Source organism: Leiobunum rupestre, chromosome 8 (assembly GCF_980474605.1).
Source record: "Leiobunum rupestre chromosome 8, qqLeiRupe1.1.hap1, whole genome shotgun sequence".
Taxonomy (NCBI): domain Eukaryota; kingdom Metazoa; phylum Arthropoda; class Arachnida; order Opiliones; family Sclerosomatidae; genus Leiobunum; species Leiobunum rupestre.
This window is the reverse complement of record NC_143391.1, coordinates 53,369,861-53,386,034: the sequence shown is the minus strand read 5'-3', so window position 1 is coordinate 53,386,034 and position 16,174 is coordinate 53,369,861. Positions and strand designations below refer to the sequence as shown.

Below are 16,174 nucleotides of genomic sequence, written 5' to 3'. Positions count from 1 at the left end.
AAGAGCTTATGAAAGATGGAGAGGAAATTATTTTAAAACTTTACGGTGCAAATGCTAGAACTAAAACTCTTCACGAACATAGATTTCTTACGTACAACAACTTCGCTTCGAAGCAACTTTTGAAAAGTTCTTTTGAATTAGCCTCGCTTCCTCCCACGACGCAAGGTGCAAAAAATCATATCGAAAGGGTATACTACCAAACCCAAGAATGGCTAGGGGAAAGTTTGGAACCCGAATTATGGGGTTGGAAAATAAATAATAACGTTTTGGAACCTATTCGTTCCGAAGTAGTTCCAGCTCCGGAAAGGATTTTACATCTTATATTTTGTGGATGTAAAGTTAGTAACTGTAAAGCTTGTTCTTGTCGAAAATATGGCATAAACTGTTCGGCCATGTGAGGTGAATGCAACGGAATCGCCTGTCTCAACTCTTATAAAGAAAATGATTAACCGAATGAAGACGTGTCCGATTGTGAAGAATTATAAGAAACGAAAATATATTTTATCTTAAAATAGTTACTTAAACTTATATAAAATTTTACAATTGCGCATAATACTAAAATGCATAAATAAAATAATGTTATTATGAATAAAAAATATTAATTATTTCTGCTACTAAATCCCAGACGAAAATGGACCTTGCCTCCATATTTGCCCACCAGGAGGCGCTTACGCTATTTTACAAATAATATATCAAACGATAGCAAATGTGTTTCTGGACAACTTTGCTTTAGGAGGTATTGGCTAATATAGTATCGTTCACGCAAGAATGTCAAAAAAAAACTAAAAAAAGGGTAGATTTCGGTTGTTACACAATGTTCAGTCTATGCCCACCAGGTGGCGCTCATGCTATGGTAACAAATGAGATATGACACGATAGACAATTATTGTCTGCACAACTTTGCCAAAGGAACTATAGGCCTATGTAGTATCGTTCACGCAAGAACGTCAAAAAACTAAAAATAGACAAAATGGCAGCCATTTTTAGACATGTTCCCCTTCGCATAAAGTGGTATAATTTTTTTAAATGATAAGGAGACCATTTAGAACCCAAAACCGTTGAGAGTTGCTTTTACCCATTTTTTTCCGGGTTCCAATACAACTTGACTGTGCTATAAATATGTTTACACAAAGTATTTAGAAAGTGATAAAAGGGATTATTTATTGTTATGAAAACCGTAAATTTATAACAAGGACACGGTAATGTTTTTTTAGTTTCAAAATAACAGGGGCGACAAAAATCCATCTTGCCCGGGTGAAAAAAATTACTTGAGCCGTCCCCACTCGTCCAATAAGTCGTATTCCGCCCGGGTCAACGCCTTACTTGAAAAGCTGTCCCAGTGTGTCTCTGATATCCTAGTAGTTGGCGATTTCTACTATAAATCCATAGACTGGGATCTGTTACAAACCCCTTTAACTCTCGATTCGAAGTTCTTGTGCACGGTGGTCCCATGCAACTACACGCAGCACGTTCTAAGTGCTACCAGAACTACGTTTTCCTGTGAAAGCATTCTCGACTTAGCGCTCTCGTCTCCCGCAGGGGTAGTTGGTGACGTTATACACAGGCCAGGTCTCGGCGACGTGATACACAGCCCAGGTCTCGGGGACCACGACTTATTTCAATTCACTCTGCCGGCTCTCCCCTCACCACCTAGACTGCCTCCCCCCCCCCCCCGCACCTGCCTAGCGATACTGAAGCTATCTCCGCTTGCCTCTCCGGTGGCGGACATGATTGCTTGCTCGCTCTCCACGGCCACACTCCCCCAGGACTGGAAGCGCACCAATGTAACGCCGATTCCAAAGGGACGGCCCCCAGATTATCCTAAGGAATACAAACAAATCTCCCTGTTGGCCCAACTCCTAAAGGTTGCTGACCACGTTGTCACCTCCTCCATCACAACCCACTTGGAGCTCCATAATGCCATTACTCCAGCCCAGCACGGCTTCCGCCGCGGTTACAGTACCGAAAGCCAGCTCCTCTCCAGCGTGGACGCTTGGTGAACCGGTCTGGAGACCGCCCCCCAAGTGGATGTGGTCTTCCTAGACTTCAGAAAGCCATTTGACACGATGCCTCATAAGCTTTTTTTTCGAAACTAGATAGCTACGGTTTACGCGACCCCACTCTACGGTGGCTAGCCTCCTACCTGGAGGGGAATGAGTTACGTGTAGTCCTTCCTGGTGCCGGGTCAGATTGGTATCCCGTCACTTCAGTCTACCACAGATCTCAGTACTTTGCCCTCTTCTCTTCACAATTTGAGTCAATGACGTAGGCTCTGGTGTATTCTCTCGTTTGTCCATTTACGCCAACGACGTCACCCTGTCTCGAGCAATTTTCTGCCCTGGCGATCACGTCACCCTGCAACTGGACCTCGACCAAATCATGCTCTGGAGCTGCCACTGGAAGCTGAAACTAAACTCCAAAAAATGAAAAGTGCTAAGCCTTCACCGCCCAGGGTGTAAACCCACCTCCTTCGGGTACCAAGTTGAAGGCACGGCCATTGATCACGTTCAAGAGTTCAAGTATCTCAGTGTTACTTTAACTGCCACGCTCTCCTGGGATGTCCACGTTTTTATGACGGTCTCTAGGGCCCACCGAGCTCTCGGCTTTCTCAGCCGAACCCTCCACGGCTACTCCTTTCCCACAAAAGCATCAGCCGTGTGGTCCCCTCACACCACGGCGAAAACCCACAAACTTGAAATGGTTCAACGAAAGGCCGTCCGTTTTGCCTCATCGGTCGGGTACTCGTGGGACATCAGTAACTCAGAAGTACTTAAGAATCTTAACTGGCGCACTCTCGCGTCGCGTCGCCGCATCAAACGTCTTGTGGCGATAAACTCCATCATCCATAAAGCGAATGTGGCGCTTTCACCAATCGCGCATACAATATCATCGTGGATGCGAGCCCCCCGTGGTTTGAAAACCGGCCAATCCTATGTTATTCCCCATCTTTGGAACTAGCCATCGAAAATGGTTTAAATGCATTTTAGTAGATTGAATGCCGGTTCATAAGAGCCTAAAAAAACAAAAAGAATTCTTGAAGATGGCCTGCTAGTTTATTTATCATAAAGCTGGATAAACGACAACGAAATAGCAAGCAAGTACATTAAAGTACTGTATTCCTTTCGGCTTCCTTCTATTGTTGTAGTTCGCCCAATCACTTTTTCTTCTTCATATTATATACTCTGGTTTATAACGTCAAAGTAAATAGTAGAGAAAAAACGTTCATCGATGATGTTGGACATTTTCGTTGGGAAAGCGATTTGTATTTATAATTAGCTAAGGATTTTTTAAATTATGCTATGCTTACATTAAAATTTTTATAAACAAATCCAATTCTTGGTAAACCCAAAGGCGCGCAACTCAATTTCGGCGCCCCTCTCAAACTGGCGCCCCGGGCAGTTGCCCGGGTTGCCCGGCCCTTCAGCCGCCCCTGTGTATAGCTACAGTCTAGCGTACTGAAATTTGGCCAGTCTAGTTTAGGTAAATTAAAATCCCCGAATATAAAGATATTTGAAATGTTGGCACAGTGAGATGCCCAGTGTAGGCTAAATTCCTCATATATTTTATCGCTAATACTTGGTGACAGATATATATTCCCAATTAATACGGAAGAAACCGAGGTAATCTTGACTTCCACAAATACGCATTCAGGAACTCTCTCAAGATCAGTACGCCTTATAACCGTAAAGTTTTTTTTCACTGCTATAAGAGCACCGCCGCCACGAATATTGGGATCAGCAGAGTTGTTTCTGTCCGATCGGAAAATTTGAAAATTGTTAGGGAAGTAATCTTCATCAAAGTGGCTGTCATTGAACCACGTCTCCGTAATACAGATAATGTCCATGGAGGTTAAATTAACATTATTAAAGAAAGTATTGGATATAGTACGAAGGCCACCTGTGTTCTGATATAAGATTAAGATAATTTTTAAATATTTCATTAAATATAAAATAAATATAATTTCTAAATATTTTATTAAATATAAGATTAAAATAATTTATAAATATTTAGTTTATTATAAGATTAATATAATTTCTAAATAGTTAATTAAATATAAGAAAAATATAATATCTAAATATTTAATTAAATATAATATTAATATAATATCTAAATATTTAATTAAATATAAGATTAATATAATTTATAAATATTTAATTAAATATAAGATTAATATAATTTATAAATATTTAATTAAATATAAGATAAATATAATTTATAAATATTTAAAATGATGTAAAATAAATTATAGTACCTAACGTTATAACTTTGTAAAGGACATTCGCCCAAGACGAATACCGTGTACAATTGGTGGAAACCCTGCCTTTGGACGTTGAGAGGTTACATTACACTCAGCACTCCGTCCGTTCCAAAGTCATTAAGAAGAAGTTGGAGAGATAACACCCGTACAAACACAACCGACTACACATCCACAACCATCATAACACAAACACAACCATCATAGCACAAACACCAAAAACTCAACACCCACAACCCTCATAGCACGAACTCGTTGAATTAAAAATAAAAAACCACGAATTTAATGCGTAAGTAAAAATTAGTTATTTATTTAAAATAAATAAAAAACTTATTTTAAATAAATAACTAATTTTTACTTACGCATTAAATTCGTGGTTTTTTATTTTTTATTCAATCAAGTAGCGTAAGGTGTTTCAACTTAAATTTATAACACGAACTCAACATCCACAATCATCATAACACAAACACAACAAACTCAACACCCACAATCGTCATAACACAAACTCAACATTCACACCCTACACATAAACATTACCATAACGCAATATCCAATTAAACTGAGTTAAAACTGTTACGACGGTTTGCGATAACGAAAAAAACCTTCCAAATTAATTCGCTAACGCTCACCGTCGCACAGTGGTTTTGCCACCCCTTCGACTTCGTTTCCTAATTCTAAGCAACTGCGAACGCAAAGAATCCTAGCAACTGCGAACGCAGAGATTTCAAGAAACTGCGAACGCAGTGATTAAGCAATCCACGGAAACTGCGAAAACGCAGGACAGACAGACATACAGACATGGTGATTGTATAACCCCTCCTAGGGGACATAGTCAGCGGAGAGGTAATTATTAGAATGCTCACGAAACTTAAAACATACGTGCAAGACACTATTTTATAGAGAAAAACCAACCCATTGTATTATAGGTCTTAAACAATCAAATTTATACGGAAAAAGAAAAGTTCAAGCGAAAACCAAAACTATAAGTAAAAGCACTAATAAAAACTGGGTGGGCTCATGACGACAACCCAACGAAGCTGATAAAACTCAATGCAAATAAAAAATCGTAAACATGAATTATCCCCCACATTATCAACAAACAAGAAAAATAACCAATAGAAAAATATATAATAAAAACCCAACTAACAATTGTAAATAACAAGTTAATTAAAATACTTAGGAATCAAGAAAAAGTCCATCTAAATACCCCCAGTAATAAACATTGTATTAACAGAAATATTCAATAAAAATATAATAATTATAGGAAATAGCTCAGCTACGCTGAGTAAATAAGGGACAGGTATTTGAGTGGATAATAAATAGTTTTAAATGTAAATTAATTCCAATAATTTTTTACCCCTCCAAGGGTACCAAGTCCCGTAGGAGGGGTTATACAATCACCGTGTATGTGTGTCCGTGTATCCGTGTGTCCGTGTGTCCATGTGTCTGTCTGTCCTGCGAACGCATTCGCATTTTCCGTGCAAATCTTAATCATTGCGTACGCAGTTTCTCGAAATCTCTGCGTTCGCAGTTTCTCGAAGGGTTGGCAAAACCACCGTGTGACGGTGAGCGTTAACGGATTAATTTGCGGTTGGGTTTGATTTGGAGGGTTTTGAGTCAGTTTGATTGGATATTTCGTTATTGTAATGTTTAAGTGTAGGGTGTGAATGTTGAGTTTGTGTTATGATGGTTGTGGGTGTTGAGTTTATTGTGTTTGTGTTATGATGGTTGTGTTTGTTGAGTCTGTTGTGTTTGTTGTTTTTGTACTGGTGTTTTCTCTTAAACTTCTTCTTATTGATTTTTGGGACGGACCGAGTGCTGAGTGTTATGGCAACCGCTCAACGTCCAATGGCAGGGTTTCCACCAATTGTTCACAGTATTCGTCTCAGTGTCAATTTGTGATTTATTTGTGTGCAAGAGATTTACTCTAACCACTGAGCCACCGACGTTTGTTAAGCTACGGTGTTTTTCTAAAAAACCGCTTGTCCTTTACGAAGTTATAACGTTAGGTAATATAATTTATTCTACATCATTTAAAATATTTATAAGTTATACTAATATTATATTTAATTAAATATTTAAAAATTATATTAGTCTTCTATTTAATTAAATATTTAGTAATTATATTCATCTTATATTTAATTAAATATTTATAAATTATATTAATATTATATTTAATTAAATATTTATAAATTACATTAATCTTATATGTAATTAAATATTTATAAATTATATTAATCTTATATTTAATTAAATATTTATAAATTATATAAATCTAATATTTAAATAAGTATTTATAAATTATATTAATCTTATATTTAATTAAATATTTAGAAATTATATTTATCTTATATTTAATTAAATATTTAGAAATTATATTAATCTTATATTTAATTAAATATTTATAAATTATATAAATCTTATTAAATTAAATATTTTAAATTATATAAATCTTATATTAAATTAAATATTTATAAATTATATTAATCGTATATTTAATTAAATATTTATCAATTATTTTAAATTAATATTTAATTAAATATTATAAATTATATTAATCTTATATTTAATTAAATATTTAAAAATTATTTTAATCTTATATTTAATTAATTATTTATAAATTATTTTAATCTTATATTTAATTAAATATTTATAAATTATATTAATCTTATATTTAATTAAATATTTATAAATTATATTAATCTTTTATCTAAATAAATATTTATAAATTATATTAATCTTATATTTAAATAAATATTTATAAATTATATTAATCTTATATTTAATTAAATATTTATAAATTATATTTATCTTATATTTTATTAAATATTAACAAGTTGGCAAGCCAAAATACACCTCTCCTCGGAAGAATGGTCCTTAGTGGTATTAATTTCTCGAGACGACCCTTAAAGATATCTCCGCAATTCAGAGTTATTTACTAAAAATGTAATTTTAATTTTAATTTAAATAGTTGAGACTGTGAAGCCTGGAAATTATAAATTAAGGGTCCTCCTAAGGCCGTCTGCCTTGTAGTTTGGCCTGGTTGCCCCCCTCTCGACAGGGTGGTCTGCCCCGGCGTTCCTTGGGCCGTCAGCCCTTTCTGACGTCCCCGAGTCGCAAGGCCTCTGGTGGAGGCGGCTACTCCCCGCCCCGACTGGCGAGATCGGGATCGACCTCCCCGATCCTGGTTTCAATTGCTAAAAGATGGCGCGAGTGCGCAACAATCTTCAGCCAAAGTTACGTGCAATTCAAGGTATCTCAAATTCACCGCAATAAGTTAGACACCCACCTAAAAAGCGTTTGCCTTTGAACGCAGATTGTAGTGATGCTTAGGGGGGGTCTACAGCGCTCTCACCCCTTCTACGCCGGCTCTTCCTCTTGGGACGAGAGAGGGGTTCCTTCTTCTTGTCCGGCGTTTCCGCCCCCCTACCGGTTTCGTCACACGGAGGGTCATCTCCTTGCCAAGGCGGGGTGAAAGTCTTCAGCTGGGACACGTTGGTTACTCCGATGAAATCACGCGCTGGGGTAGGAGGCCGATTGACCACCCTCCCTCGCTCATTCTTAGGTCTATTTTTTCCGCCCCAATAAAATCTCTACCCAAGATAACAGGGGGGGTCAGACCGTAAACTACAAGAAAGCGCTGGCGGCGAATGCCGCCGACCCATCTTATGGAAAGCCTGATACTGCCCGCGACACGACACGTGCCACGGCCAAATCTAACTGTAGTGCTATTTTCGCTCATTTCCCCCCCTTTTTTCTCAAAAATGGGGATAAAATTATCACCCAAGAGAGAGACGGAGGAACCAGAGTGTAACAAGCCTAGAAACGAATGTTCCAAATCTCGGAACCGTAACAATGGGGGATTTTTCCCGCCAAATGTTCGGTCAGCACACCGGTTGACCAAGGGAGTGCGATTCTGAGTATTGGGAAGCTCTCCCTCGTTACCGGCTTTCCAAACGTCAGAATTTTGCCGAGGCTCACTCCCTTTCCTGGATGTACATCCATTTAATTGGAAGGCCTCCCTCGCCAGTTTCCCTGCTCGGGACATTGGCGTTTGATATGTCCGGGTTTCCGACAACCATAACAAACTAAATTCTGGCGCACCGGCCTAAAACTTTCTACAGGATTCTGCTGGAAAGTTTGCTGCATTGGTCGATGGGCGATTGCCGCGCTCGACCAATTAGCAGACTGCCTCTGAATCCTATAATGCTAATAAGGATCCAGAGCTGCTAGGCCTACCTGGCTAGAATTGGCCGGCACTCCGGTTGCTGCTAAACTCACCGCGCCACCAGTAACAGGGGACGCTCGGCCAACCTGTCCTAAAGTTCCCTCGTAAGCCAGAGTTGGCTCTAGGGATTCTAAAGCGGTGGGCGGGGGGCGATAAATGCCTTGCGCGAGAAGGTCAGATTGAATAATCTTGGCCTCCTGCGACAACTCTTTCAGGGTGGCGAATGCCTTTCCCCTTAAGTGATGACGGTATGTCGGGTGACATTGCCGAAACACTCGAGCTACCTTATCAGCCTCGGTGGCGGTTCCCCAAATGCGCCGGTAGTATTCAGCTATACAGTGAATATACTGCGTCAGGGGTTCATCCGCACCTTGAGTTCGGATATCCAACTCAATTTGTATACGCCTGCCGTAATCGGTGGCTAAATATTCGTGGCGAAATGCCTGACGAAAACCGTTCAAGGAGGGAAACACTCCTTGGAACGACCACCAAAGTGCAGCGGGTCCCCGCATGCACGACGGTAGTACCTGCAAGAGGATATCCCCTTCACTATACCCCGTAACCGCCTGATACCGGTCGAGAGCTTCCAGGAACTCCAATGGAGACTGCTCGTCGGCCGGACCCATGTAGATCGGCGCTTCTACATTTAACTTAACCCTCGGGATTTGGGCAGCGCGTGCTCCCGCATCCCGGCTGGTCGCATAACCGTCCAAGGCCACGCGCAAAGCACGAGCCATGACTTGCGCCATATCCTCCTGGGCTGGGTTTCCAGCACCAATACCCCCTTCATTTCCCAAAACCACTCCGGACCTGGTTTTAATGTTTAAGACTTAAACCGCGACTCTAAAACCCTAGAGCCGCCTAACCCAAAAACCCCTCCGGAAAACCCACTGGGAAACAAAGGTACCCACAATACACTAATATAACTAATATAAAAATACACTAACACTAAAATTTTAACTAACCCATACCCAAAAATTACACTTAAAAATTAAAATAACCTAAACTCTCGTGCATTCAACAACTCAGGCCCCACGTTGGGCGCCATTTGTGAAGCCTGGAAATTGTCGGCTTATGTCTAAACCATGTACGAGAGTTACACTATAAAATACTCTTTATTAATAATATATTTATATATATTTACCAAATATTACAAGGCATGGCACTAAACTTTCTCTAGAAGAGAGAATACAAAAGATATGACTGGTTAGGTCGGAGTCCGTAACCAAGAGCGTAGTTTTTAAAAATATTTTAATAAAAATAGTACCATAAAGTATCCGTCGTTGTGAAAATTTTCTTAATTTTAAATCTTCCGCTTAAGCTGAGCTTATAATTTTCAATAAAGCGTAACATTTATCGGTGGTTCTGTGGTAAAACACTTGCCTGTCATGCAGGAGGGCTCGGGTTCACAACCCACCCGATGTGTTCGCTAAATGATACTATGACATATACCGTGAACGTTTGGTGGAAGCCCTGCCATTTGGACGTTGAGACGTTTACTGTAATCCTCAGTATACGGTAAATCAATAATCATCAGCTAGGCTAATACCCAAGGCACCACCTTAGGCCTAAGTCGTCAAGCGACTTTTGAAGCCATTAATTCAGGTGGCCGGGTTACAATGCGTAGGAGAGTGGTGGCAAGCCCTGCATGCCACGCGTTCGAGCCAACAGCTCCCTACACTAACTATTACCGTTCATGATTCTTCACGTTAAATCACAATTCGCAAAAATAAAATTATAATACACCCAATGACCCAAAGAGGGCGCTTATGGAAAACCTTTTCTTTCATTCTAAGAAACTGCGAACGCAGCGATTACACTTTGCTCCGAAAATGCGAACGCGTTCGAAGCCCAGAAAGATAGACACATACACCCACTGACAGACAAGGGGATTGTAATCGCATTCCTAGGGGACTATGTGCCCTCGGATACGAAATGAGATACAAGGTGATTGTAAAAATTTATTCTTTGAAAAACCAAACGGAAGGGAAATGATACAGTAACAACATAAATCGTAACATTTACATTAAACAGTTTCAGCAACTGATGAAAAACGCGAACATTTACTACGCCGACGAGACATTTGTGGAAACGTTCTTTTGGTGATATTTTGCTAAATCTGTCTAATACCTAAATTAAGTGGCAGAGATCACTTACAGCTCTAAGGCTTTTGGTCATCCAATCAGGCTGTTAGTGCTATCTCCGGTCATAATGACGAGATTACAGATGATATAGGATTATTTATATCACAGGTGTTCCGGTATTTAAATTCTGAACCAAATTTATCATTGAATATTAAAGAATTCTTGGTACGACAGTAATTACAAAGCTGTGCTGTTGTAGCCCTAATGTAATTAAACGTTGTTATACCAATGGTATTTTTAAAGGTTTAACGATTTTTGGTGGCAGCAATTATGGTGCCTCATTTGATTGCCAGCCAGCTTATTTTAAATAAAAAAGAAAAAGTGTAAATTATCCTGAGTAATCGGAAGTAAATGACTCCACTAGACCACAAGGCTATATGTTTTTGTTTCAGATTTCCTTATTTCGATGAACAAAAAATCTGAAATGAATTTCATTTTATTAAAGCAAATTGAAGATTTAACATCTGACGAATATTCCAAAATGGTGTCGCAAAGAATACAAATTGATCAGACTAGTAACGATCCCGAATATTATGGAGTGAAAATGTACTTGGATGATGATTCTGGTACCGCCCACATGGCAGTCATAGCACCGAACGGGGACGCCGTTTCAGCCACAAGCACGATTAACGGCTAGTAAGTGGAGAAGATGACTTTTTTATCAAGTAAACCAGGTGTGCGTCAAGGAAGTAGTATTCAACGGCGGCGTTTCGTGGCGGACGTAGTCATTGTGACATGCTACACCCGGAAAATTGTAGAGGTTGTAGCCAGGGCTGGACATAAGGTACTAGTGACGGCATTTTACTACTAAAATTAATGGAAATATGGGGGCTCACTAGTCAAATTGACACGTTAAAAATTTACTGGAATATTCATAAATAATGGCGAATCATAAATTCTAATTCATCAATCCAATTTTATTAAAAAAAAACACATCATTTAACTTAAGTGATGATAAATTCCTATTTCAATTCTAAAGGGGAAAGCAAAATGTTGGCTGTCCTTCTGGTTTTTATACCCCCATTTTTACCCCCCCCCCCTAGTCAGTGACTACTAAAATAAATTAAGATAGGACTGACTACTAAAAAAATATCCTTATGTCCAGCCCTGGTTGTAGCAATATCTGTTATTCTTATATTTGAAAAAAAGGCCACCATTTACCATTATGGGAAGGGAAAACTTCGTGGAGGCTGAAAAACGTTTAGAAACCAATCAAACTTATGATAAATATGAATACAAAATATAGAAAACTATTACGCCAAAACATTTTTTCAAGGTTTTTTTTAAATTAACCAATAAACTAGCGGAACAGAAACGAAAGAAGCCGATTGGAACCACAAGTCTGACTCTCTTTCGATTGACCACCCTTTATTTCACTTTTATTGATGACTGTTGGCCTTCTCATAACCGATAGATACGAATTAAACTTAAATTCGATCACAAAAGAAGATGAGAGACTTACCGATATAAATTTGAATGGCATGAGCTTCTTAGTATTTTGCCTAAAGATGATGTCTTTAAAATTCGGAAGATTTTTTAAAAGTGAAAAACAATTATCTCGAGAGTTTTTAAACATATTATTTTTTTATTTCACACATTTTACTTCCACCACAAGAAGATTTAGATAATGGTACTGTCAAATTTCCTACGAACAAAAGTACCAATGATTTACGCTACCCCTACATCAGCGAAGGTTTGGCCAGATTTTAATGATGAATGCTAAAAATTACTCATTTTTTGGTGAAATTAAAAAATATCGTATACAATGTAGAACAGATATCTCAATGTTTCGTTAAAATTTCATCTATATATTACTACAGGGTGTTTTGAATTGTTATGACTGTTTTTTTTTTCAGAAACTGAAAGCGATAGAGTTGCGAAAATTTCCGGGTATTATTTCTAGTGTGGGATCGCTTTAAATACTAAATTTCAGAAAATTTTAATTTAATTAAAAATTATTTAAAAATTATTTCGGTTTTTTGTAAAAAAAAATATTTTTTCACCGGTAGGTTCTAGAAAAAAACGTTTCAATGAGAAAGTTGTAGAGTGCTGTCGAAAATGTTCAAAGAAGTTGGTTTCATTGGAAAAGAACACTTTTTCACGAAGATATGAGCTGATGAAAAAAATATCTCCATAGGGGCCAATAGCCTTCGCATTTTTGTACGTAAATGAAAGAAATGTCTGAAAGATTTAATTTTACCATTTATTCAAGTAAACGTAAAAATTTTACAAAGTGAGGTTCTACGTTACCTCCGTTTGCCGCGATACATGTTTAGGCACGATGAAGCATGTTTTGAAACGAGCGTCTTTTCATATTAGGAGTGACAAGTTCCAAGGCTGCAATGATTCGGTGACGCAAATCTTCGATGTTCTCAACGGGCGTCACGTAAACTTGTGCTTTGTTGAACCCCCACAAGAAAATGTCCATCAGTGTTAGGTCAGAAGACCTCGCAGGCCATCGAACGTGACCGTTCCTGCCAACCCAACGCTAAGGGAACTCGTTGTTAAGATGCTTCACTACCCATCTAGGTACGTCGGGTGGTGCGCCGTCATGTTGGTACCACATCTGTCTGTAAACTTCCAGCGGAATATCTTCTAAAGCGTCTGCTATTTCATTCTGCAAAAGTGCCAAGTAGCGTTGTCCATTAAGACGAGCTGGGAGGGAAAATGGGCCAATAACTCGATCCCCGAGCAAATACGCCCAAACATTCAGTCGGGGTTGTTGTTGATGATGGTGAGGAAAACCACAGTGAGGATTTTCGTCACACCACATATGGGTGTTTTGATGATTGAAAGGTCCATCTCTTCGAAAGGAACACTCGTCGGTCACAAGCATTTGATTGATGAAATTTGGGTTCTCATCAGACATCATGGTTATTATCCAGTTGAAGAAATCAAATCTACGTTGCATATTGCCTTCGTGCAGAGCTTGGTGGGGGGTCGCTTGATACGGATGGAAGTTGTGATTGTGAAGAGTGGTCCACACGTAGTTCGTCGATAATCCGAGTTCGTCACTTGCACCTCTGAGGCTTGCTCGAGGATACGCAAAAAATAGGCAGAACGGTGTCTTCCATGTTGATGTTTTGACAAAAACGTTTCATAAGTTCATATCTTCGTGAAAAAGTGTTCTTTTACAATGAAACGAATTTCTTTGAACATTTTCGACGGCACTCTACAAATTTCTCATAGAAACGGTATTTCTAGCACCTACCGGTGAAAAAATATCTTTTACAAAAACCTGAAATTATTTCCGATTTTTGTGAAATTTAGGATTTAAAGCGATCCCACACTAAAAATAATACCCTGAAAATTTCGCAACTCTATCTGCTGCAGTTACTGAACAAAATGCCCAGTCAGAGCAATTCAAAACACCCTGTATATGACGAGCCACGGCTTGAAACGTCTCGTATTTTATAGATTAAAAATAATTTTACCTTTATTATTTTTTGTCTCTCACTCACGGTATTTCTTCGTAAATAGTCTTAATTTTTGTCCTACCCTGTATATGTTGAAAAATATTGTACTTACGTTGGTCACCCAAGTTTCCATTTAGGAAATACCAAATTACCTAAAAAACATTTGTTTATTTTGGCTTTTACAACGAAATTTTTTAGCTTACACTGCGCTTGATATCTTTTTAAATGAGCTTCGGAACACATGACTCAAACAGCCAAATTAAAGGGAATATAACCGGCAAAGTAATCTTTATGGAAGACCCCTTCAATTTTTAAAATTTCCCTGTACAGTGGCGCCAAACATTTCTAAAGCCAAAGGCAAGAGCGGCCAGAGCTGCAAATGTTGGTGTTCCACACCAAATACCTGAGGTTATATTCCCTTTAAACGCGCACGAGGTTCGAAATTTGGAATTTGATTAGTTTTAAAATAAAACCTCATATTTGATAAATTGAAATGAAAAACAAAAATTAAATTTTAATTCAGTTTAGCTTGTAAAATAACTACATTTTACCGCGGCAGAGTACAAGACAGTGTTAAAAAATATGTGCCTTACGAAATTGGAGAATAAGAAAGAATATTTATAAAAAGCTTGCCCTTCAATAAATCAACATCCTAGCCTCTCATTTCTTTTTATTATAACTATAGGGCTTCTTAATTCGTGGGAAGTACTTTTAAGTTCCTGACGCAGTTAATAATAATTGCTGGTATTTAAAAAGTAATTGGTACTCTTGAACAATATGGTATTTCCTTTTAGTTTTGGTAGCAAAATTCTGTCGAAAAAAACCGGAATATTTCTCAATAATGAAATGGACGACTTCTCATCGCCTAAAATAACTAATCTGTACGGCGTCCCTCCTTCAGTTCCTAATTACATCAAGCCCGGAAAAAGGCCCTTGTCATCCATGTGTCCGACAATAATATTAGACAATTGTGGGAACGTTAAACTGGCGGTAGGTGGCGCTGGAGGAACGCAGATCACTACGGCAGTCGCTTACGTAAATTCAAATATTTTAAACCAAATTTCTTGTAAGAAACTAAGTAGATTCAATTTCAGGTGATTCTTAAAACATTATTCTTTGGCAAGGACTTAAAAACAGCCATAGACGAGCCTAGAATACACCATCAGTTGTTTCCCGCTCACACCAATTACGAAAAAGATTTTTCAAAGGTTATTGATCTTCGGCCACCAGGAATTCATCAAGATCAGAGTATTCAACTTTGAACAGCGTCTATCGAATACGCGTATTCCAACACGAGATGTCAACGTCAATAAATATAAAATATGTGAAACAGCAAGGGAAGTCAGACTTGCTTTTCCGCCAGAGCGTGAAAGTCGCTCTGTGGTATTATATTTTATATTTATCTTAATTTTTATTGGAATTGCAAAATTTTCACCCGCCCATTTCGTTCCCACTTTCCTGGATAGATAGCGCCATGGTAAACGGAAAATTTTCAAATAAATTTTAACTTAAAAGATATCGCTTCCAACGCTATAATTTACACAATCTAGCCCGTCTGGACACGTTGGTCTACGACGAAATGCCAGTTGAATACTCCTATCTTGATAAGCTCCATATTCCACTCAAGTCAATTGGTTTTGTTAAATATAGCTTTAATTTGTTTTTCAGTGCGTTTTAGATGGTTTATCGAGTTTTGGTCATGTGAATAAAGAAATGAAAGTACGCTCATCCGTACTTCAAGGGATATTAGTAGGTAACGACGGAAGAATTTACGGCAATTCAGATTACCGTAAAGGAGGAAGTACAGATGGATATTAGATATAAAACAGAATTTTAGATCTTATCTCATACTATACAGGGTGTCCACTAAAAAATGAATCAAGGCGAATATCTCAAAATATGTTTTAGGTACGATTTGGAAATTTTCAAGTCGTATACAATATGTAGGGGGAAACCTACTGCGAAAATGTCGATGACCTTGAACCATGTCTTCAAGGTCATCCAAAAACTAACTCGTGAACCGCAGTAGGTTTCCCCCTACATCTTGTATACGAATTGAAAATTTCAAAATCATACCTAAAACAGATTTTTAAATATTCGACCTGGTTCATTTTTTAGTGGACACCCTATA

The 16,174-nt window shown here is 38.2% G+C and overlaps 1 protein-coding gene across 1 annotated transcript in view; it reads left to right on the top strand.

Moving 5' to 3' along the window:
* Nucleotides 1-16,174, top strand: part of LOC149933698 (scoloptoxin SSD14-like) — a 96,244-nt gene that overhangs the window by 79,866 nt on the left and 204 nt on the right. The window contains exons 2-4 of the mRNA XM_090157385.1: nucleotides 11,073-11,263; nucleotides 14,838-15,078; nucleotides 15,138-15,291. Coding sequence (XP_090013511.1) covers nucleotides 11,073-11,263; nucleotides 14,838-15,078; nucleotides 15,138-15,291 — 586 coding nt within the window. The remainder of the gene's footprint in view (nucleotides 1-11,072; nucleotides 11,264-14,837; nucleotides 15,079-15,137; nucleotides 15,292-16,174) is intronic.